The 26341-nt window shown below is 42.4% G+C and overlaps 1 protein-coding gene across 1 annotated transcript in view; it reads left to right on the top strand.

Moving 5' to 3' along the window:
* glra3 (glycine receptor, alpha 3) overlaps positions 1-26341 on the top strand; it is a 189633-nt gene that overhangs the window by 80607 nt on the left and 82685 nt on the right. Inside the window, exons 4-5 of the mRNA XM_069940928.1 lie at positions 6695-6918; positions 16182-16264. Of these exons, the coding sequence (XP_069797029.1) occupies positions 6695-6918; positions 16182-16264 (307 nt within the window). The remainder of the gene's footprint in view (positions 1-6694; positions 6919-16181; positions 16265-26341) is intronic.

Here is a 26341-nt window from a genome sequence, read left to right on the forward strand (position 1 = left end):
TCAGCCGACTCTCAATCCTGGCCTCCGTCAGCTGTGAGTATTGCGCCTCTGGTAGTCACTGGTTTGTTTAGCAACCTAGAATGACAGGCTCTGCCACAGTTGCTGCAAGTGTAGGGCATCATTGAATTATTGTCCACTGTCCGCTGTGCTCTTTGCTTGGCTCTCCATTCCTCAAACTGACTCAGCATCACTCTTTCACCTTGCTCTAGCTGTAAAAGAAGAGTACCTCGCCATTTGTTGCAGTCACCTGCTGCATCCTCCCAGAAATCTGTGTTAATTTCTAAGGATTTCATGCCGTGCTTGCGGAGGTCCTTAATGTGAAGCTTGGGTCTACCAACCAGGGGTCCAGTGCTGCCGGAGCTCACCAGAGCACCGCTCAGGCACCTCATGGGGCCGCTCTAGGCACTTCATGGGGTAATTCCGGCACTTCCTTGTTGCTGTTTTTGGTGAGCTCTGGCACCTAAAAAATTAGCACTGCACCTCTGCTACCAATGTTCCCTTGCCTATTGCTAGTTCTCCGTAGAGGATGTATTTTGGCACTCTACCATCCTTCATGCCACGGATGTGGCCCAACCATTGCAGTCTGCATTGTCTTAAAAGTGTGAACATTGTGGGAAGTTCATCGTTCAGCTGTAAGATTATGAAAGATAATCAATTCCAAAATGAGCAGACTGCCACTAATAATGCATTTTAAATCAATCGTAAAAAACACCACTGCATTCAGTTTGATGACAGCCATATCTCAACTTATAAAAAGGTATTTCTTGAAAACTAATTGATAAGTGAAAATTCAAAAATCTTCAGGCTGATTCTTGATATTTCTGTAGAGAGCATTCCAATCCATCATAAAATGACTTTGCAAGTCGAAGCCACATACTTCAAGGAGCTGTTTCATTTATAATGAAAATTATTAATAAACTGAGGATGGTCTCCACATTGATTGATGGCCATTTCAATCAGCTATACCGAGAGATTAAAATGCACATTGATAGCACTCGCCTAATCAGAAATAATGAGGGAGAGAACATTTGAGTACAAGTTCATAGAATCAATATAGCATAACAGTATAGCAATATAGCATTCAATGTGCCAAGGTTCTGATGCTTCCTGTTCTATTTTCTGCTCCTTCCTGTCTTCACACAATTAATTTTGTGTGGTGGTCATCCACTTCCCTTTTCAAAACCATCACTAATTATAGTTCTGTTATTCTTGTTGGCAATGAGTTCCAGATCTTAGCTATTCTCTGAATAAAAATATAATTCTTTATCACAACCCCATCCTTGTTTCTCCCCTCCATACCACCGCCCCCCCACCACCCCATCCTATGTTTTTTCCAAGGATTCACAACTCTGCTTCCCAGTCCTTGAACTATCCAGCAAAGAGGAAAGGATGTGTTTAAGGAACAGTTTTCATCCAACACAGTGATTCTCAACATTTTTTTTTCACCCACTTGCACAACCCTTTAAGTAATCCCTTACTAACCATGGAGAGTAGGATGCCATAGGTGCTCTGTGGTTAGTAAGGGATTACTTACAGTGGTATATGAGTGGAAAACAAAAGGTTGAGAACCACTAGTCTAACACATATAAGGCCCAGCTATCAAATGCATTGACCAGTCCACATCTGCTAAGGAACAATGCTAAAATTGACCCTCCACACAGATTATGCTGGAGCATCTTCATTAAATCTCTTCTCAACCTTGTGATTCTAAGCGCCAATACACATGAAAACGAAAGAACTCACCCAGCATCAAAACCTGTTGCTGTTTTCACGCAGCACATGGCTCACACTCTCTTCTCCACCCCTTCCGTCTGGGGGATAATACATGATCTTGAAAACTCAACCTCCAGTTTCAAGGCCTTCACTGGACCTCTCATTGGTCAAGAATTATGTAATTGCACTCCTTTAACTGTACTTTCCTCTATGCCCTGCATTTTGTCTCTGCAACACTGTACCCTGCACTCTTTAACTCACTTGAACATCTCACACTGGGCACCCTGCACTCTTCAACTAACTTGACCATCACAGCCTGCATATTTGCTTTATTATTGCTCTACTGCTGTACTTAAGTATGGGCTGATTAGCCTGGATAGCATGCAAAACAAAGCTTTTCACTGCATCTCAAAAAAAGAAAGAATTGAATCAAATTCAATTGAATTCAATTCAATACCATTCCACATTCTCCCGTGGTTAAGATTTCCTGGTGCTTCAGCGGCAGTTTCCCATGAGGTGAGGAACTGAATGTTTAGGTTCAGCATTTTATCCCACACCCACTCATTGTTCTGGAGTTCTGACCATGAATGCAGGGAAGACATTTCAAAAGTGAAGTTAACAATAAGTTGTTCAAAGTCAACTTGTTGACGAAGGAGCACAGACAGTCTTAACTTACAAAAAAGTATATTATTTCTAGTTATCATAATGAGCTCAACCCACAGATTATCAGCTGTGACAGAATATATAGAAATATTTTTGGGAGATAAACTGGGAAAAGTTAGAGGACGTTACAGATAAATGCTTTAAAACAGATCTAATTTGAAGTACTGGAGAATTCATATCCAGAGTGACTTAACTGAAACTTTCAAGAATGCCTATGGAGACTTCACAAGTAGGTGTTAATTGGACTGATGTTGTGGAATGAATGGAATATTGTCTTTAAACCAACAGCAGAGACATGATAGCTTTTCACAAGAGTGCTCAGAGAGGTCACTGATGGATTCTTGTTTACCTAAAAACAACAGATGAACCAGAAGATGGACTCCTATTGTTTGATGGAGAAGAGCATGTGGTTTTTGCAAGCGGTGGGAGAAAGCAGTCACTGACTGAGGGTCAGAGTGTGTGTGTGTGTGTGTGTGTGTGTGTGTGTGTGTGTGTGTGTGTGTGTGTGTGTGTGTGTGTGTGTGTGTGTGTGTGTGTGTGTGTGTGTGTGTGTGTGTGTGTGTGAGAGAGAGAGAAAAAGCTGGATCTGAACAGAAGCTCCAGAGTGGAAGATGTTTCACTTGGAATAAGTGAAACAGAAAGAAACTATGTGGTGACCTGAAAGAAAGAGGTTTATCATCTGGAGAACACTGATGATAGGGTAAGTTTAATCAGCAAGACACTGAAGTGACTGATGGAAATATTTCAGTTGTGGATGTCCTGGAACAACACATATGTCTCTCTGAAAAACAACAAGAACCTTCCTGAGCGGTAACCATTTACCTTTTGAGCATCAAAGCCTGGTGAACTTTATACGTGTTAAATTCTGTGCACAGTATAAGAATTGCCTGCAACCAATGAACTTGAAAGAAGGAGAAGTGAGATTGGACTGTGAACCAAAGAACTTTTCTAAACTTACCACACATTACACACACATGCACTTAGAATTAGAAGGGGGTTAAGTTAGGTTAAGTAAGTTAATAATAATATACAAGTTAAAGTTTGTTTCCTTTTTCATGTTTAAAGAAAATGTTTGTTTAAGTAACCATTTGTCTTGGTGAATATCTATTGCTGCTGGGTTTTGGGGTCCTTTGGGCTCGTAACACGGTGTACTATAATACGACTAGACAAGTCTGTTTTCTTGACTTACTTTCAAAGAGAAAAGATCAAAGTTTGACTCATAACCTTCCAACAGCGTAACTAATCCTGAACAAAGTAAAGCAAAACATCCTGTGGGGCAGCAGGGAAGGGAACAAAGACTCACTTGCTGACAACCATGTTTGATCTCGGGATAAATGCAACAACCTTGGCAAAAATTAAAAGATCCTAATTAACTGAGGAGCAGAATTGGAAGAACTATTATGAAGTCCAGTGAGATGATATACTGATGCAGAAAAAATATGCTTTTTAAAAAAATTATATCTTTTGGCAGAGATATGTGTACAGAGTGAAGTCAAGTCAAATTTATTGTCATATGAGTGCACAAGTATGAGATGAAACAGCGTTCTCTGGTCCTTGGTGTAAAACATGCAGATGCATCACTAGGCCTAACACTCATACAGGCAAATGATACATATGTAGGACAAGTGTTCCCACATACAAATTAATTAATTAATTAATTAGTTTCATTTTGTGAGAGTTTCAGATGGTTAATGTGAGCAGTTCCTTTGGTTGTTCAACCTTCTCACTGCCGGTGGGAAGAAGCTGTTCCTCAGCCTAATGGTGCTGGCTCTGATCCTCCTGGATCTCTTTCCCGATGTGAGCAACTGAAATTATGTTGTGTGTGGGTGGAAAGGCTCCTCAATAATTTTTATGCACCCTTGTGTTTTGAGTGAGGAATTAAGTTTGGTCAGTCTCAAAGGCAAGGACTCAGACATAGTTGTGGTAGGGAAGGATTTTATTTACAGAAGGCAAATTTGAGAAATGTTAACAGATGCAACACACACACACACACACACACACACACACACACACACACACACACACACACACACACACACACACACACACACACACACACACACACACACACAATTTACAGCAGCCATGGGAAAAAGGTAGTGGCAGTGAAACAGTGCGTACAGTTTATTAGTGATCATGGGAAAAAGTCAATAAGCGATTATACACATGCAGGCAACTAATAACGAACATGGGAACAAACTGCATACACACACAAACATCCAAGGGAAAAGTAAATATGATGCCTATCACCCCTTGACTCTGAGCAGGCACAGCTTTATGAAGGCCAAGTACAGGCAGACTGAAGAGTCCAGTTCAGGTAATTTGCATGGTTTCAACGGCAAAGTGTGCACTAATGGGTGGGATGGGATGGTGTGTCCTCCAACTAGGTAGGGGGCAGTGCTGTCATGTGACAGCCACAACCCTTCCCTATACACCTCATCAGACAACAATCCCAGTAGAGGGAGGGAGGCTCCAGTGATCCTCTCTGCTACTCTTATGGTCCCGTGGATTGACCTCCAATTTATTTCTCTACAGCAACTATACCATATTGTGATGCAGCCAACCACGCACCTGAGGAAGTGGTTATCATAATGGTGGATGGTAGCCTTACCTGCTTCAGTCTTCTCAGGAGGTGCTCTGAAAGATAGTTATAACCCTTCAAGAGCAGCTTACTAATGATGCAGATAATATGGAGACTTCATCTCCAGTGAATCAACCCCGAGCAGCGTGGAGTTGCACATTTTCCCTCTGACTGTATGGATTCCTCACATATGTTCTTTGCAGCAAATGATTAGGTCACTATGTAGGTAGGTGGTAGGTGATTCATAATCAAGTTGCTGGACATGTAAAAGAGAATACACTAAAGGTGAATAAGTGGGGGAAATGGGATTAATGTGACCCGGCATAAATCAAGTGGGCTCCTTGATCAGGGATATTCACATGAAACCTTGCATCCACTTATTCTTGCTTAGTTTATGCTTGGAGATATTAGATAGGTGAACATTCAAAGCATAAATCTAATTTCCTTTTTCATAAAGTGGTGGTGTAGAACATGGCATTAGAACATGGATAGAAGTTTATCAAATCAAGGCACTTAAGGTGAGGGGAGCAAGTGTATAGGAGAGTGCAGGGCAAATATCTTACACAGAGTGATAGGTGGCTGGAATAGGCTGCCATGAGTAGTGGTGGAAGCATTCAAGAGAATTCCAGATGGACCCATGAAATATGAAGGAGATGGATAGATGGCTTCCAAGCTCAAACAGCTTTAATTTGACTGGGACATTATATTCGCCAAAGACGTGGGCTGAAAGGCCTATTACACTGCTATACCATTCTATGTTCTGTGGCCTATAAAAGCAAGGCATACTTAACTACAATAGAACATAATGACCCATGAAGGCATTTCCAATATAAAAAATAAGAGGGTAATGTGTGAGATAGGGAAGGATTATATTGTTTTGAGTAGGTTTATGTAGATTGGTACAACATCATAGGCCAAAGGGTTTGTTCTGTGCTGTAATGTTCTATAATCTACAGTCTTTCCCCTCTAGAAGTCAGCTTCAACAGTTTAATAGTTATAATTTCACAAGGAGGAACACCATCCATCTTCCCCAGAGGAATGACATCTGGGTTTGGGTTGGCACTGGATTTTTCACATGTACATATGAAGGAAGTTGATGAATGTTCAATATTCATATTGACTATTCAGGCAGATTTAAGGGGTTCTTTTGTTCTATGTCTTTGTTCTTCTACGCACTTCTTGAGGTGAAAAACGATGTGACAGCAAAGAAAACCACCTCTCCTCCAAATGCTGAAAGACGATGTGTGCAGGGTGGAAGGGGTCCACAATGATTTTGTGCTCCCTCTTCAGACAATGACCCTAGTAGATCATGTTGATGTTGGGGAGGGAGACTCCAGTGATTTTCTCTGCCACTCTTATAGTCCTAAGGATTGACCTCCAATCCATTTCTCTACAGCAACTGTATCGCACCATGATGCAATCGGACAGGACATTCTTGGTACAGCTCCTGTAGAAGGTTGACATGATGGCCTTGCCCACTTCAATCTTCTCAGGAAGTCCATTCGCTGTTGTGCCTTCCAAACAAGGGAGGAGATGTTGAATTTCCATGATAGGTCACTAGTTAAGTGAACTCCAAGGAACTTGGTGGTCTCAACATCATGGCAATGTCTGCCAACACTATGAACGTAACTCCTATCCAGGTCTTTAATGAAATGTCAAGTCTGCAGCATGGATTTTATAAGTCCCTTTAGGGTTTATAAATATCTGCCCAGGTTTTAACCATCTTATTTCTTGTAGGATTACCGCCTGAACATTTTTCTGCGGCAGCAGTGGAATGATCCTCGACTGGCCTACAGCGAGTATCCCGATGATTCTCTTGACTTGGACCCTTCGATGCTGGATTCAATTTGGAAACCAGATCTATTCTTCGCAAATGAGAAAGGAGCAAACTTCCATGAGGTGACAACAGACAACAAACTATTGAGAATTTTTAAAAATGGGATTGTCCTTTATTCAATAAGGTAGGTACTTCTTGCCAATGAATGATAGAAGTGAATGGGGCATAAGTGATATGATGTTCTTATTTCAGCCAACCCTGCCATGTTTTCTGAGGATAGAGCCAAACAGCGTAAAAGAAGTCCAGTCACGCAGCGTCCATAGAAGGTAAAGAAATACAATCATGTGTCGCTTAACATCCATGATACGTTCTGTGAAATAGGATGCTATTCGAGCACCATATTATCAGGTTACGTCTGCTACATCCCGTTCTCTGATCAGAGAATGGGATGTAGCAGACATAACTGGATAATTGCTTTGCTTTGATTAAATCATTAACTGATACTAATTTCAATTTGCAACATAAATTATGCGCACCATATATACAGAAATAGGCAATGGATAATCTATTATAACCTTATGGAACCAAATAGGCAGTTGGAAATTGCCTGAATGAATGTTATGCGGCGCATGGCTGTATTATCAATATTGTGGGGCTGAGCTCTTCTTCAAGGCACAATTCAAGAAGGCATCTGAATAAAGACTGAAAAATGTCAGGGGAGGAATCCAGACCAATGGCCTTTTTTTTTGCTTTTACCTTGAAGAAGAGCTCAGGTAATATATCTTTATGTCCTATGGATGCCACAAGAGCTCCTCCAGCATTTCTGTGTGTTTTTAACACATTTTTCTGTCTGTCCCTAGTAATCTTTCATGCCCTTGATTAACAAGAATATGTTGACCTCTATTATAAAGGTTTTAAAGACTCCGCTCCTACTACCCTTTGAGGAAGAGTTTGAAGACTGAGGACCATCTCAGAAAAAAAATGTCTAGTCTCCATCTTAAATGTGCAACCTCTTCATTTTAAACAGGCAACCCCTCAGTTCTAGATTCTTCCACAAAATAAGAAACATTATCATCAACTCTATCAAGATCACTGATGATCTTAAATGTTTCAGTCAAGTCCCCACTCATTCTTCTAAACCCCTGCAATTGCAAGCTTAACCTTCCAACATTCTGCCCATTCCAGGGATTAGTTCAGAAAACCTGACCTCAACCTAGTAATCAATGAGAGGACTTGGGCCAGCTAAATAGCTGGGCAAAGTAAATGAAGGTCAAATGAATATTATTGTGGAGAATTGTCCAGACCCGTGTCTCCACTTTCTCAAACGCTGTTCCTTTTTTTTTGTTTAGAGCCCATCAGCATAAAATGGTCATCAAAATGTCAGAGGAGATTTATAGTGGTAAAAATGTGAAACTCGCGGAAATGGAGAGTGATCGAATTACGCAAAATTAATTAAAGGGAAGACTTCATCGTGAACACTTGAAGCAGAAGGGAGATAGCTAAGAACGGGAGTAAAATGGAAAGGGAAACAGATGGCCAAATATTCTCCTGAGATTTCCATTTGGTAAGATAATGGGAGGTCCAATCTTAGCTTCACCTTTCAGCTCAGTTTCCTCTCAATCTAAAAATCTACTTAGCTCTGAATAAGATTTTAAAAAACATTTCGAACACTTTAAATTTAGACACACAGCACGATAACAGGCGGTTCTGTCCCACAAGACCATGCTGCCCCGATTAACCTACAAGCCTGTACCTGTTGAAAGACGGGAGGAAGCAGAAACACCCGAGGGAAACCCACGCAGACACAAGGGGAATGCACTTACGGACAGTGCTGGATTCAACCCCGACCTCCACATGTCTGGGCAGAAAATGTCAGCAAATCAAGATTCTTTGAGTAAAGGAAATCCTGCTTGACCCTATTCCGTGGCCTCCGCATTCCAGAAATCCACCCAAGTGAAGCAACCTCTCAGCTTCTATCCTGTCCAGAGTAGGATAACCTCAGATCCTTCTAAATCCAGAGCATACAAACTTAAATATATGAACTGCTGTTCAGAAATTCAGACGTCTATATTTTCTAAGATAAGGAGACCAAAGCTGTACCTGCTTCTCCAGATGGGATCTCAGTGCCTTATTTCTACTTTGGTGCCTTTTAATAAAGACCATAATCTAACTAGCCTTCCCAGTGCCCTGCTGCACAAGCACGGTAACTCTTTTTTGTATTCCTGTCACGTGCACCAGATTTCTCGGAGCACTGGTATTTATGCATTAAGCAGTGCTGCATTTTCTTGTTTGCTTGACCAAAATGGGCAACAAAGTTGCACCTCAAACCTCCAGTGATTGGGATTCACTCCTGACCTCTGGTGCTCTGTGGAGCTTGCCCTGTTCTGCCTGTGATTATGTGGGGTTTTCTCTCCAGTTTCCAGTTTCCTCCAACATCCTGAAGATGTGAAAGCTGGTGTGTGAATTGGCCATGGAGACTGTTCCCAGAGCAGATAGGTGGTGGAATATGGAGGGAGTAGGTGGTAATGTGGGGAGAATAGATAACAGGGATAATTAGTTGTTGAATGGAAGCGTTCTGTGAACTGCACAGATTCAGTGAGACAAATGGCTCTCACATTTCTTTAGATTTTAAATTTAGAAATACAGCACGGTAACAGTCCCTTTCAGCCCACGAGTCCGTGCCACCCATTACACGCAATTGACCAACAAACCCCCCTCCCCCACCCCCCCAGTACCTTTTGAAGGCAGAAGGAAACCAGAGCCTCTGGGGAAAACCCACACAGACTCCTTACAAACAGTGTTGGATTTGAACCCCGGTCCCGGTCACTTGTGCTATAACAGCATTCCACTAACTGCTCCATTAACCCGTGCCACTGCCTCACATGAAAATAGAAAAATGTGGATTAGAACCATAGAATATCACAGCACAGAAACAGCCCCTTCGGCTCTTCTAGTCTGTGCTGATTAATTATTCTGCCTAGTCAATTGACTTGCATCCACTCAATAGCTCTTCATTATCCCTCCCATCCATGTACCTGTCCAAATTCTTCTTTAATGTGAAAATTGAGTCCACATTAACCACTTCAGCTGGCAGCTCATTCCACGTTCCCACTAGCCTCTGTGTGAAGAAGCTCCCCCTAAATTTTTCCCCTTTCACCCTTAACCTATGTCTTCTGGTTTGAATCTCACCTACCCTCAGTGGAAGAAGCCGAAATGCATTTACCCTGTCTATTTCCTTATAATTTTGTAAACCTCTATCAAATCTCTCCTCATTCTTCTACGCTCCAGGGAATAAAATCCTAACCTGTTTATCTTTCCCTGCAATTCAGTTCCTGAAGTCCTGGAAACATCCAAATAAATCTTCTTTGCACTTCTTTGATATCTTTCCTGCAGTTAAGTGACCAAAACTCTAAATTTGACCTTATCAATATCTTATATAACTTCACCATAATATCCAAACTCCTTTACTCAATACCTTAATGGACAAAGGGTAATACTGCAAAAGCTCTCTTTACAACCCGATTTATCTGTGATGCCACTTTCAGGGAATTATGTATCTGCATTCCCAGATCCTTCTGTTCTCCCACACTTCTCAGTGCCCTACCATTTACCATGTATGTCCTTCCTTGGTTTCTCCTTCCAAAATCCAACACCTCACATTTGTCTGCATTAAATTCCATCTGCCATTTTTCAGACCATTTTTCCAGCTGGCCGTATTGTGCTGTGTTTTTTTTGGGTCATGCTCCATCTGTCTCTGTTTTGTCCAGTTATGAAATGAATAACTGTATGGAAATAAAAGTATGGAAATAAAACTGTATGGAAATAAAACTGTATGGAAATAAAGGGCATTGTGTGTGTATTTTAAAACATTAATAGGACTTTGTTGTCAGTGAAATGAATTGTGAGTAAAGTGTGATTTTAGTCAAATTAACTCCATAGATTTTTCTTACGCAGAACGCAATTGGCAAATAATCTAATCAAGTTGTAATAACTTCTGCCTCTAAAAATGAGGCCCATTGACACCTGTGAACTGTGTATCAGAAATAGAGTGGAAATGGGTTAATCAGAAGCCTTGAGAGAGAGCTGCATTACATGGTCTAATTTTCCATCTGCACTTGCTAAGGCGTGTACTTAACACCTGAGGGTGCAGAGTTTCAACCTTAAGCACAGCCACCAATTCCAGGAGCAGGTCTGCATTCAAATTTGCTCTGATCTTCCAAATGGATTTCTCTTTTCAATTTCTCTGAAAGACACTTGATCGCGGTTGTGAAACCATCAATCTTTGGAATTCTCTGGGAGGGATTATATGTGCTCAGTCTTTGAGGACATACAAGCCTGAGACACGGGATTATTGCAAGTGGTATGAGAAAGCAGTGGGAGACAACGCAAATCAGAAAGGGCATTGACTGGAAGGTGTAACAAAGCAGTTTCTATCAGGCCTTCATTGTGGACAGAGCAGTGTAATCTGTTAGGAATTGTGTTCTTCTTCCGTTTGAACATGTCTATAATCGAGTTTTTTTTTTATTTTAGATATAAAGCACAGTTACAGGCCTTTCCAGCCCATGAGCCTGTGCTACCCAAATACTATATTTAACCTACAATTCCCATATATATGAAGGGTGGGAGGAAACCGGACCACCCAAAGGAAACCCACGCAGACATGGGGAGAATGTACAAACTTCCTGCAGACAGTACCAAATTGAATTCAGGTTGCTGGTACTGTAATAGTATTGCACTAACCGCTACACTAACTGTGCCACCCTGTAGTTGTGGAGAAATGGAAAGGTCAAGTCATGCCCGAGTGTGCTCGATGGTGAGATTTCAGCATTGTTCCATGATTTGAATAGTCTCATGGCTTAGGTTCTTAAAATGGCTAGATGATTCAGTCAAGGATTAATTTGGGTTTTGCTGGCTTTCATTTCTACTACCTCTACCTTTATAAAATGCATAAAATATTAAATAGTTTTGACACTTTTTTGATCCCCTCTTTATCAAGCACACACAATTCCTCATTGTTCCCCATCCACTCCTTTCCCACTTACATCCAGGACACCATTTTTGCAGAATTCCAGTTCTCCAGTCCCTACCACCTTATGTTCCACCATGGATGTACAATCCCTTCACACATCCATTCCTCATCAGAAAGGCCTCAGGACTCTCTGCTGCTTCCGTGATAGCAGAGACATGCTGGTCCCACCAGTCAACATTCTCCTCCCCTGGTTGAACATTTAATGTTCCTCCAGAATCAGGGTGTAGCTACGAGTACACATATGGGCCTCAGCTATGCCTGCCTTTAGTTGGGCATGTGGAACAGTCTGTGGGCCAATCATTCTTGGGTACCACTCCCCAGTTCTTCCTCCATTGCATCAACAACCGGATTTGTGCTGCCATTTATATCCATACATAACTCAACAATTTTTATTAAATCCACTGCCAACTACCTAGCTCTTGAATTTACCCAGACTCTTTCTGTTATCTCTCTCCCATTCTTTGTCTGCTCTGTCTCCATCTCAAGGGGAAAGATATCTACTGATACCCTCTATAAATTGAGCAACTCTCATGGCTACCTGCATTGCACCTCTTCCATATCTGTCATTTGTAAAGTCGCCATTCCATTCTCACAATTCCTCCATTTACATTACATCTGTTCCCACAATGAGGCCCTCCACTCCAAGATTTCAAAATGTTCTCTTTCTTTAATTAAATTGGATTTCCCCTTATAATCACTGATTAAAAACTCACACCCATATCTCCTCCATTTCTCATGCTTCCACGTTCTCCCCACTTTTCCTCAAGCAGAACAAGGACAGACTTCCTCTAGTCCTCACTTTCCACCCCACCAGGCTCGCATCTGTCACATGGTCCATTTTCCGACACTTCCGCCAACTTCAGAATGATCTCACCCTCTCCGTCCCTATTCACTTTTCGTAGGGATGTATTTCCACGATTCTCTCATCTGCACATCCCTCCCCAACCAACTTCCCACCTTCTTAACCATTTCCTACTGTAACTGCAGCAAGAGCAGAATTTGTCCCTACATCTCACCTTTCTCCTCCATCTAGGGCCGCAAACATGTCTTCCAGGTGAGGCAGAACTTTAAATGCACGTAGTCCAACTTAATCTACTGCATTCAGGGTCCCCAGTGTGGCCTTCTCTACATCAGTGAGACTAAATGTTCACTGGATGATTATTCATTGAACAACCTTTGTTTTGTGTGGGTCCAAACTTGAGCTTCCTGTAGCTGATTGTTTTAACTTGGCTAACCATACATACAATGACATGTCTGTCCTTGGCCCTATCCATTGTTTAGAAGGGGGTCATTGTAAACTTACACATCATTTTCTCATCTACCACCCCACATATTGTCCTCACATACCATCCCACTAGCCTCCGCATCCAATATATCCTGTGTAATTTCCGTCACCCACAGCATCATCCCACTAGTAGATACATCTTTCCCTCTCCTCCCCTCCCCATCTTCTGTAAGGACTGGTCCCTCCATTACCAATTCCTTCCCACTAGTCTTCCCCTTGGCATCTTTCCCTGTGGACCGTAGGAAGTTCCACACTATGCCTACACCATCATTTTGGTCCCAAATAGTCCTTACAAGTGAAGCAACACTTCACTTGTGAATCTGCGGGAGTCATTTACTGCATCCAGTGTTCTTGTTGTGGCCTTTTCTGCATCAGAGAAACTGGACACAGACTGGGAGATCGGTTTGCTGAGTACATTTGCTCCGTTGTCATCAATGACACAGATCTCCCAGTGACCAACCACTTTAATTCTGCCCCTCCCCCCCCACTTCCATGCTAACTCACGTGTCCATGGACTTATGCACTGCCAAGCCTAGGGCCACTCATAAATGGTAGGAGCAACAGCTAATATTCCATCTGGGCACTCTCCATCTAGATGGCATTAACATTGACTTCTCCAGCTCCCCATCCCTCTCCCTCTCCTTTCACAGAGCCATCCCCCCATTTCACCCTCCCTCTGTTTTCTCTTGCAGCCTTCCTTCTTTATTCATCTATTACCTCTTGCCTGTAGGCCTGTGCTCCTCCCACTGCCCCTTCCCCCTGCCATTTCTTTCAGCCACCTGCCTACATTTTCACATACTTTAATGAAAGACTCAAGCCCAAAATGTTGGTTATGTATCCTTGTGTCCGTGCAGGATACTATCACCAATTGAATATATTTACATATAGTAGTAGTGATTGGCTGAGAGCTGTAGCCATGCCTACTTGCAGATCATAAAGGGCTGCTCCGAACCAGACCCAGGTCAGTCTGGACTGGTCGACCACGATGTACTACGCTCCGGTCTTTTGCTAATAAAAGCCTTGGTTTGAGTCAACAAGTCTTTGAGTCATTCGACATGCTACAATCCTTATCTTTGCTAATATAAAGTACGTGGTTTGACCTGCTGAGTTTCTACAGTATTGTGTTTTTACTTCAATCACTGTGTCTGGAGACTTCCATGTTTTGACTTTAACACATCATAGCCTCAAACCTAACAGCATTATCACTGACTTCTCTCATTTTAAGTAACCCCTCCCTCCATCTGATTCACTGTTGCCATCTCTTTTTTTACCTACTCTAGTATCTATTTGTTCCTCTCCTTATTTATCATTCCCTCCTTCTTCAGCGGTGGATTAACCATTAGGCTGTTTAGGCTTAAGTCTAGGTGCCTGGAAGGGAGGGGGGCCTGGCAAGAACAGGGACGTTCGGCTCCCGGGCAGGAGTTTGAAGCTTCGGGCTTCCAGCAGGAGTGGGGACATCGAGATCCTGGCATGACCTCGGGCTCTACAATTCTTTTGACCCCACAAGTTCAATTGACCCACCCCCCCCCCCTCCAGCATTTACCGACCCCGTTTTGACCCCCTGACATTTTGAAACCCCTTGGATAGTCCCAACGATCCCCAGGTGTCGATATTGACCACTTTGGAGACCCCTAATATAAGTTATTTAACGCAAGTTGGCAACACTTTATTCTATTCAATGAAGGGTGGGACGAGGGGTCAAGGTCAGGGGGAGCCTTACTAATGTTCAGCTGAGGGGCTCAGGTGGTAGTTAATCCAACACTGCCCTTCCTTACAGTTTTTTCCTCTACCTCTGTCCAGCTCTCACAACTTGTGTCCGAGATATGATCACCTCTGGGCTCCTCCCCCAGCACCTTTCCTCTCTTCTTTCTTTGGCTTGGCTTCGCGGATGAAGATTTATGGAGGGGGTAAAAGTCCACGTCAGCTGCAGGCTCGTTTGTGGCTGACAAGTCCGATGCGGGACAGGCAGACATGGTTGCAGCGGTTGCAGGGGAAAATTGGTTGGTTGGGGTTGGGTGTTGGGTTTTTCCTCCTTTGCCTTTTGTCAGTGAGGTGGGCTCTGCGGTCTTCTTCAAAGGAGGTTGCTGCCCGCCAAACTGTGAGGCGCCAAGATGCACGGTTTGAGGCGTTATCAGCCCACTGGCGGTGGTCAATGTGGCAGGCACCAAGAGATTTCTTTAGGCAGTCCTTGTACCTCTTCTTTGGTGCACCTCTGTCACGGTGGCCAGTGGAGAGCTCGCCATATAACACGATCTTGGGAAGGCGATGGTCCTCCATTCTGGAGACGTGACCCATCCAGCGCAGCTGGATCTTCAGCAGCGTGGACTCTAGCAGTTCTTTATTTGCTCAACAATTCCTAATGTTTGAACATCAAAAATAATGAACGTATGCCAGCAATCAGCAGGATTTTTAAAGGGGGAATCACCAACATGAGGGTGGCATGGTTAATGCAATTACAGTGCCAGCGACCCAGGTTCGAATCTAGCTCTCTCTGCAGGCAGTTGAAATGTTCTTCCCATGTCCGGGTGGGTTTCATCCAGGTACTCCGATTTTCTCCTACGTTCCAAAGACGAGTTTCAAGGGTTGATTGATCACATGGGTGGATGTGGGCAGCGTGGGCCTAAAGGGCCTGTTACCATACTGTGTATCTTTAAATTTTGAGCTAAATAATGTGGACCATTATTGTTTGGCAATTTCAACCCAACTTTTTCAGAAAAAAATAATGTATTGCTTTGTCTAATTGAACACAAAGGACATTTATGCACAGCACCATAGCCAGGAGGGTAGACTAGTGAAAATGTTCATCTTAATGCGTTTCACAGTACTCTACTCATGTTCGATAGAATAAGAGAGAAATTTGTATTTGATCACAAGGATTACACAAGAAAAAAAGCTTGTTCGCCATTTTAGAGTCCATTAAATTCAAAGCAAAGATGAGAATAAATAACATTTTATACTCATTCCCACATTTCGAGCCAGTGATCAAGGAAGAATATCTCCCGAACTTGGTATATATTTCTTGTGCATTGATTTCTTTCTACCATCTGGGTGTTTGGCCAAGGTTGGCTCTGAGCTTGTGAAATGACTGAGCATGTATAATAATGCTGTTCATTATTCCTATCTAATCTTTCAGATTGACTTTAATTCTTTCTTGTCCAATGGATCTAAAAAATTTCCCGATGGACGTTCAAACCTGCATAATGCAATTGGAAAGCTGTAAGTAGCCGATTCCATTATCAGCCGTTATTTGAATCCTCACAGTTCTTGATCAAGGATGTAACACTCTCAAACTGCAAATACAGAGAACTTTAGGTTCATTCCATTTGTCAGTTCAGCATCAAAGAGCATATGAGGCTGTTTCATACATGGTATGTATAAATGGTTCTGTACATTTGGACACAGCATTAACATTGAGAAGAACATGGGTGTTTTAGCTCCCAAAATATGTCTGCCCTTTTCGGCTGAAGAATTCAGTGTCAGCGATCCTGGTCCAAATCCAGCACTCTTTGTAAGGAGGGTGTATATATTCTCCCTGTGACCTGCATGGATTTTCTCTGGGTGCTCTGATTTCCTCTCACCCTCCAAAAACAACATTATGGTGTTTTTAGGTTCGTTGGTGTATTTGGGCGGCACAGGCTAGTGAGCCAGAAGACTGTATCCCTACAAGAAGCATTTCTGTACTCTTGAGGATTGTGGCTCCAGGGCATGGTCAATACCTAACTTTCACCTGATCCTGAATATTAAACGGTGGAACCAGAGCATAGGAGAGTGGTGAATGTTATTCATTTCTTTTTAAAAAATCACTAAAGACCAGCAACTACAGTCAGTTTAACTCAGTGGTGGGAACACTGTTGCAATTATTGACCCAATCGAGGAGTAATGACCAATGGTAAATTAAAGGCAGCTTTGTTAATGGCAAATCCTGTTTAACCCATTTCAAGATTTTTTTTTAATTTTTTTTTATTTTTCACACCATAAACCACATTAACCATGATACATACTTTTTCCTTTTCAAATATATACAGTGCCATTTTCTCCCCCCCCCCCCCTCCTCCCATCCCACCCTCCCTACCTCCCCCCCCAACCCGTCCATTTAAAGTACAAAATCTAGGATACATTAAACCAGTCAAACAATGTTGTCATTCAATAAAAATAAACAAGAAATTCCACTGAGTCAATTCTTTTCATTTCCTTCTCCTTTCGTTAATTTAGGTAGTGAATGTCCCCGGTAGGTTTTCTCTATTGTGTTTCATGTATGGCTCCCATATTTGTTCAAATATTTCAATATTATTTCTTAAACTATATGTTATTTTTTCTAACGGAATACATTTATTCATTTCTATATACCATGGTTGTATTTTCAAATTATCTTCCAATTTCCAGGTTGACATAATACATTTTTTTGCTACGGCCAGAGCTATCTTAACAAATCTTTTTTGTGCATCCTCCAAATCAAGTCCAAATTCTTTGTTTTTTATGTTACTTAGGAGGAAGATCTCTGGATTCTTTGGTATATTGTTTTCTGTAATTTTATTTAATATTTGGTTTAGATCTTCCCAAAATTTTTGATGTGGTAATAAGGCGAAGTTGACGAGCTGATAGACTTTTGATAATCTGCCACATAACAGAGGGTTGAAACACAGTTTTATTTAACAGAGAATGGTAAATAATGACATTCCTCAGGAGCTGGTGTTGGGGACATTGCTTTTTCTTATTCCTAAATAAGCTGGTCAAGGGAACAAAGTCTAGTTTCAAAATTTGCAGGCACCGCAAAACTTGATATTCTTGTCGAAACCCAAGAGAATACAGAGACTGGAATCTAGAGCAAAAAAATTATCTGGAAAACCTCAGAAGGTCCAATCAGCAACAGCGGGAGAAAAAATAATCGCCAATATTTTGAGTCAGAACTCTTCGTCAAGTCAAGAGAGTGCAGAGGGCAGATGGGCAGCGTAATGGAGGGGGGCAGGGGGAAGAGTTAAAATGGGTGCAGTAGGGGAGTGGGGAATCAGACAGATGGGGTGAGGGTGAGGGATGGAGTTGGGAGACTGAGGAGGTTGATTGGTAGGAACTGTGGAAAGAGAGAAAGAGAGAGAGAGAGAGAGAGAGAGAGAGAGAGAGAGAGAGCAAAGAGGTCAGATGGTGCAACTTGAGTCATTATGGATGAGGTTGGAAATTGTGAATGGTATTGTGAATTGCAAAGAAGATACTGATAAACAGCTATAGGATATGAAGCAGCTAGAGGAATGGGAAAACATGATGCAGGATGAAGTTTAATGTGGATAAATAAGAGGTAGAAACAATGAGGAGGGATGATGTAAATTAAAGAGACGATTCTGAAAGAGATGCTGGACAGGTGACATGATGATATGGGTACACACGTTTCTGAAAGTGACTGGGAGGCTGAGAAAGTATTGAATAAGGTAAACACAATCCCTTTTATTTAATCAAGAGGGATATTGAGTATAAAAACAGTATTGTCACGATGAACTTTTCTAAAACAGTGGTTTGGTCTCAAATAAAGTATTGTCCTCATTTACGGTCACACATTATCAGAAGAATCTGAGGCTCTTAATGATTGTCACTAGTGTCACCTCCCCCTTCCTCCGACGGAAGTGACGCTTGTGGCCCCAGTTCTCCAGTCCATTACGCATGCACCAGCCGGCACTAGCGCATGTACGCAAGAAGAAACATGGCCACACACACAAGGCCTATGGACCCCGGAATGCTGCGAATGGAGGACAACTGGACTGCCCAGCCTAAAACAGGTGGTGGGGGGGGTGCTGTAGTACCTCATTAGGGGGGGCAATGCCTGCAAATGCACCTCCTCCTCTCTGGTGCCGACAGTGTTCAACCTCCCCACACACACACACACACACACACACACACACACACACACACACACACACACACACACACACACACACACACACACACACACATGATAATCAAATGTATACATAAAGATTCAATGAAAAAGAAATAAACAAATATTTTGGAATGATTTACTCTTTTCACTCCTAAGAAACCAAAGGTTATGGGATACCATTCATCCATTTCACAGCCTGCAAAAAGAAGCTATTTCCCAATCTGCCTGCCCTGATTTCGATGCTCCTGTACCTCCTTCCTGATGGTAATTGTTCACAGATACCATGTGATGGATGGTTGAGGTCCACAATAATTCTTTGAGCCCTCTTTAACCATGCTTCAAGAAAATGTTGCCAATAGAGGAAAGGGAAACCCTAGAGATCTTCTCGATCACTTTAATGATCCTCTGTACTGACTTCCGGTCTGATGCTTTTCCGCTTCCATGCCACATAATGATGCAACCAGACCAGGACACTCTCAGTTGTGTTTCTATAATCCCAGGCATTGCTAATTCCTGCCCAGATGAATCTTACATCCTGCTCCACATTGCACATCTATGCAAGACGACAGGTCTAGAAGGGTAAATGGGGATGCCTACCATTTGATTCTGATCTTATCTGCCTGCATATTCTTCCATTTCAGCTCCTTCAGGAGATGTCAGAGTTGGTGATACAGATAAAAATTGCCCCAAATCTGGAGCCACTTTCTGCAAGATGATTTGTAAATTACAAGGTGTCGAACTTCTAAAGAGTGAGGATTTATAATTCTAAAGTTAGCATCGCCACATTTATATTCGAGAAAATTCCTGATGTATTTAAAAGTAGCACCCTACTGCAACTTTATTGATATAGTTCCAAATGGGATTATCAGGAAATATCATCAACTGGCATACTTCAAGGGCACCAACCTGCAGCAAAACACAATTAAATAGCTGCAAGTTTTATTGGTACAGAACAATCTGTTTCTTTGTGAATTAAGTAGTAAATTAGATAGGTTGGCAGCTGGATAGTTGTTTTTTTTTATATGACAGAGCTGGCAACTAACGCATTAATGCAATGCATAAAACCTTTATAAAATGGATTAAACCTTGGTCTCAGCCAAACTCAGCTTCTCTTTAAAATTCCTTGATCACCTCAGTTGGTTCAAGCTAATTTTGGTCAATCCACACTGAATGTCAGATTATGACCGCTAGTTCTTCAAATTTAAATTTAGACGTACTGCACAGTGACAGACCTTTCCAGCCTATGAACCTGTGCCGCCCAAATACACTAATTAACCTACAACCCCTGTGCCTTCTGGGGGAAGGGAAGAAACCGAAGCACCCAGGTAGAAACCCGTGCAGACAGAGGGAGGACGGATAAACTCCCGATGGACAGTGCCAGATTCACATCCAGGTCACTGGCGCTGTGATAACGTTATGCTAACTGCTTTGCTAAACTCCTTAGTCAACCTTTAGCCCTTGAAGTACACTTTGTTGATTTTATTCTCTCATTAGAAAATAGCCTTAGAGAATAAAGGCTTAAGCCTGCTCAACGTCTTCAGGTATGAGAGATCTGCCATTCCAGGAACAAGTTTGGTGAAACTTGTGTGAATCCACAATGAAAACTGTACTGAATTCTCTAGAGTGGTTTCACTAAGTGTTTACATGTTTGTAGAGAGACACCCTCACTCATATCTTCCAGGAATAAAAGCCAGCAAGTCACTGCCTCTCCAGTTGCCTTTCAGTAACCTATGTAAAAGAACATCCTGGCCTCTTCAGACATCAATCAGCATTTCCCAGTCTCTCAACAATTAAAACATTGTGAGTGTTGCAGTTAGCACAATGCCACTACCCTGCCAAAAACTCTGGTTTGGATCCGGCACCGTCTGTGAGGAGTTTGTGCATTCTCCCTTTGACCTGCGTGGGTTTTCCCCGGGTGATCCTGTTTCCTCTAAATCATACATGGCTGGTAAGTTAATTGGTTGAAATTGGTCGGCACAGGTTTCATGGTGGCCGGAAGCTGTATCATTAAAAACAAATTTTATTTAGCACTTTAGACTTTTGCTTTCAAAATGTACAACCTCACCTTCTTCCACATCCTTCTCATCTGCTGGTCTTGCAGCTCACCATTCAGTTTATCGATACTGCAACTGCACTGTGACCTTTGTACTGTAGATTATAAAAGGTGCTATTTTAAACTTCAGATGAGGAAGAGCAGTGACTTTCTCCCTAGTGTCTTGGTCACCATTTATCTTTCAATCATTGTTGCTGAGAACAGATGCATCAGTCCACTTTCTGCTTCTGGGACCTTGCTGTTCAGGAGTTTGCAGCTACCTTTCTCTACGTTACCAAGTGACTGTACTTCCATTGCATTCAACCAGTTGTCAGCTACATAGGGGCACTCTGTGAGATACAATATGAATGCAGGTTCTTCTATTCAACAAGATGTACCCAAATACTTCTTCTCAATGGCCAACATTTGCGACGACATGATGTAAGAAAAGCAAACTACCGTAACTTTTGCATGGTCATTGGGTGATTGTTAAATGGAATACAGTAAGGCCCCTGTATTCGACACCTTTGGGGATTGATAGATGCCGTATAAGTGAATTTTCCGTTTGCTTGAGAGGCTGTGTTGTGCAATTGGTGAAATGACCACTCAGGGTGCCAATTTTAAACATTTGTATTGCTTACTGATTTATTTTCAATGCCTCTTTTTGTCAGTTGCTTGATGGGGATTTTTCTGTAATAGTGTTTTCCAGCACAGAAACTGCCCCTTTGGGCCCAATGTTCACGTTGAGACCCATGTTGACTGAAGCAAGTCCCATTTGGCTAGATGGCCTATATTCCAAAACACTTTTCTATCTATGCACCCCAGCTAAAATTATTTTAATGTGTACCTGTCTGTATTATTTCATCCAGGTGCTTATTCCATGCACCCACCACCCTTAGTGTCACAAAACTGTGCCTCAAGTCTTTTTTAAATCTTTCCACTCTAAAAAGAAGCAGTAGGGGTCCATAGGGAGAGGGACATCAATCCTCAACATTAGCAAATAGAGTGTGAGTCTTTATGTTTAGATGTAGCCAAATATCCAGATGCTGGAAATACATAACGCTGCTGGAAACACTCAGCTGGCCAAGCAGCAACAGTAGCAATAACACATCTTTGATCAGAAACATCGGCTTTGGTATTCCCTGCATTAATGCTGCTCACCTGCTAATCAGTCTCTGTAAATACTCAAAAATGCTAGAGGAACTCAACAGGTCTTGAAGCGTCCATAGATATATAACCAACCTGAGCCCTTCATCAATGTCTCTGTTCCTGACTACATTCAGATGACCAGATATAACAGAGTTAATAATGAGAGGAACAGATGGAGGTAGCGGGGTGGGTGGGGGGGGGGGGGAGGTGTGGATACTGATGTACAATTTCTATTGATTTAGAAGCTCGAATTAGAAACAAGCCTTCCATAGTCAAAGATGGGCAACACTTCTGCATGCAAAGAGTAGTGAAGGTCTGAATGGCTCTTTCTCCATTGAAACAGGCCTTTCAGCCCATGCCGACTATTAACTACTCATTTTCTTGATTCCTACATTAATCCCATTTTTTAAATCAATTTGACATCAGTTTAAGTTTGTTAACATCTGACTGTACATATACAACCAGATGAAACAGCGTTTCTCCAGACCACAGCGCTCACACATACATACACAATAGACAGCAATACTAATTACATATAGTGTTAGCTGATCCTGTGAAATAAACGACACTCCCTTTATTGGCCCCAAAATCATGTGTTCTCTATATGACCCGCTTAAAAATTTTATCCCTTTTTTTAGCCCCAACTGCCTGCTCATCCTTGGTCCCGACACCCCAACCACCCACCCACTGGAACCCCTGAAGCCCAAGCTCAGATCCTTGCCCCACCCACCTGCCATTCTGAGCTCCTGAAGCTCCGAACGTAGACTTACCATATCTTCCAATGACGCAGGCACTTACCACAGGCAAAAGTATGACCCTTGCAAAAGTCAACCCCCCCCAAAAAAAGTTGACCCAGAAAATTGCTCTATAAAACTTGATTATACCCAAGTATATGTGGTATATGTAAAGGTGCAATTTTAAATATTTTGTGATGGTTTGTTCAGTTCATCAATCCCACAGTCTGTAGGATAAGCTATTTCCCAGCCTGGCAGTCCTGAATTTGATACCCTTGTGCATCCATCTTGAAGATAGTGTGTCAAAGATACCATGTGCCAGATGGAAAAAAGTTCTCAATAATTCTTTGAGCCCTATTTTTGGTTAACTGTTTACTTTATATCTAGAAATGTTAGATGTCGCTGAGAGTAGAGAACACCAAGTTCCTTGGAATTTACTTAACCAGTGATCTATCATGGGCACACATCTCCTCAGTTTTCAGGTAGGCGCAAAAGCAATTGCACCTCCTGAGAAGACTGAAGTAGGCAAGGCTACTGGCTACCATCAAGTGATCCTTCCAGAGGAGCTCTTTTGAGAGCGTCCTGGCCGGCTGCATTATGGTGCGATATTGTCGCTGCAGAGAAATGGATCAGAGGTCAATCCGTAGGATTATAAGACTGGCAGAGAGGATCACTGGAGTCTCCGTCCCCAACATCTACATGATCTACTGGGGTCGTTGCCTGAAGAGAGCGTGCAAAATCATTGAGGACCCCTTCCACCCTGCATAGAGCATCTTTCAGCCTCTCCCACTGGGAAAATGAGGATCAGAGCCAGCACCTCCAGGCTGAGGAACAACCTCTTCCCACAGGGACTGAGAATGCTGAACGACCAAAGGAACTGCCTACACTAACCATCCGAGGCTCTTATGTTTCCAAAATACCATTTATTTATTTATTTATCTGTACGTATGAAATCTGCCAGTGTTTGCTTGCCTATGTGTGTGTCATGTTTGGTTGTGTGTTTGCGTGCTTTGCATCGAGAACCGGAGAACACTGTTTCATTGGATTGTATTTGTGTAATCAGATGACAACACACCTGACTTGACAGGGAGAAAGAGGTGTGGGATAAAGGCAAATAGTTGGAATGAGGACACGGATCAAGCGCAGACACACTGAGGGCAGAGATAGTTGACTTCCTCTGCTCAATACAGGAACCAACCTTATTCATGGATTTCATCCCATCCCAGTTGAGACATACAGTAATATGGCTTTCTGCTAAATATAGCTGGTAGTATTCTCTTGTTTTGAGGAGTACATACTCCCTCACAGCTGGAATTCATAGTTCGTCAGTGCTGCTGTTCATTGTGTTATTTTTGGTGCTTGGAGGCAATTTCATTTGGAGGGAACTCGCAAAACAGAGACTTTACTCCAAGCTCTGTCATGTGAACAATTACCAGGTTGACAAGGGACAGACTCAGGGTTATGCCTGAAGCCTCCTTAAGGGATCCCTGCTGACTTGTAGAGAAAAAAAGTATTTGCAATGGAATTGGAACGACGCAGAGGTCATGTCTAGATAGAGGGAGAAGTGCACCACCTCATAACCCACTCTGTCAGGTAATTCACGGCCCGTTTGTGACAGTCTGCCATTCCCACATGGGTCTGATTAATCTCAGAACCCAAAAAATGAATGGTAGCGATTCAGAGTACGTACATGACATCACATGCAACCTGAGATTCTTTATCCTACAGGTGAGGCAGAATGACCACTTAATGTAAAAATCTGTACTCAATATACATATGTAAACAAATAAAGGAATGTGATCAAATTGCACAATACAGAGAGAGAGAAAAAAGAGAAAAAAGTCCTTAAGTGAGTCCCTGATTGAGTTTGTTGTTGAGGAGTCTGATGCTGGAAGGATAGCAGCTGTTCCTGATCTTGGCGGTGTGAATCTTGTGACAGCTATACCTCTTTCCTGATAGTAGCAGCAAGAACAGAGCATGTGCTGGGTGATGTGGATCCTTGATGGTTGCTGCTGCTCTCCAACGGCAGCGCTCCCTGTAGACGTTCTCGATGGTGTGGAGGGTTTTACCTGTGATGTCCCAACATCACTGAATGCCTCCCAGAGAAAAGAATGGTTCATATCTCTCAAGCAGTTCAAGAAATCAAAAGAAGGCTTGACCCTTTTCCCCCCATTTGATGTTAAGCTCAATTCAGTCCCCCTCTTGTTATTTTTAATTAAATGAAGAAAAGGATGCAAAATGGCAGTAGGGTTGGAATTGGAGAATGATTGCAGGATGGCAGCTCCTCTTAAAATCTCCTCACTCTGCAAATTATTGAAAGAAAATTAGACTGACCTCTTTTACGGTGTGTTCAAACAATGGTTTTTAGACTGCAGGCATATATCGGCACAATCAGTGAATTCCGCCACCTCATGGGCAGTTTTAAAAGAAATGCGCAGGAAGTTTGAGTCAATTCCTCCACCGCAATTTATCCCGCAGCATCCCTACAAAATTTTTGGAGGAAGCCTGCAGTGTAAATTGTACTGGAAAAAGTTGTCCAACCAATGGAATTGTTGCACTCCGCTACTTGCAGTCTAAAAAGGTGCTCAAGTAAAACTACAACGCTGGGGAAACTCAGCAGATCAAACAGTGAACTTTATATAGCAAAGATACATCAACAAAATTTTGACTTGGTGATGTATTTTTTTAAATCTTTGTTATATAAATGACACTATATGACCTGCTGAGTTTCCCCAGCTTTGTGTTTTTACTTCATTCGCAGTGTCTGCAGATTTTTGTACTTAACTCTTGTCCCCAAGATGACAAATGATTGCAGTGGAGTGGAGACAGTTGCCCACTCTTTGCATAATGCAGATCTACTAAGAGTTTGTGGAGAAGTGGCATAGTGGTTAATGCAATGACATTAAAGTGCCAGCGATTGGGACTGGGGTTCGAATCATGCACTGTCTGTAAGGAGTTTGCATTTTCTCCCTGTGTCTGCGTGGGATTTCCCCTGGGCTTTGGTTTCCTCCTTCGACACGCACTTGGGTTGTCAAGTAATTGGGTGTAAATTGGGTGGCATGGACTCGTGAGCCGAAACGGCCTGTTTCCATGCTGTATTTCTAAATGTAAAATTTGAATAAAGGATGCAAATATCCTTGTCAAGGTTCATCCCTGGCAGCAGTGTGAAAGAGGACATTCTGATTTACGGGCCATTTCTGGGGTTGCACACAGAACTGCTGGAAGACCATCAACCTGGCGAAGAATGCCCTTTGGTCTTTCAGCATACGGAGATGTCGGTGCGGTAATGCTGCCAACCGGCACATTTCAAATGGAGTATGTGCTGAGGGATGCAGTGAGATTTGGCGCAGCCAATGTGGGGGCACTGTGTGGAAGGACCACAGTCTAGAGTCTTTCCGTCACCTGGTATTAAAGGTCTGAGACCAATGGCATACCCCTCAACAACAGAGCAGGGAGTAATAACAAGATTCCACAGTGGATGAAAGAATGTACAATGTTGGAATTTTTATTGT

The sequence above is a fragment of the Narcine bancroftii genome, chromosome 1 (genome assembly GCF_036971445.1).
Source record: "Narcine bancroftii isolate sNarBan1 chromosome 1, sNarBan1.hap1, whole genome shotgun sequence".
NCBI classification, from domain to species: domain Eukaryota; kingdom Metazoa; phylum Chordata; class Chondrichthyes; order Torpediniformes; family Narcinidae; genus Narcine; species Narcine bancroftii.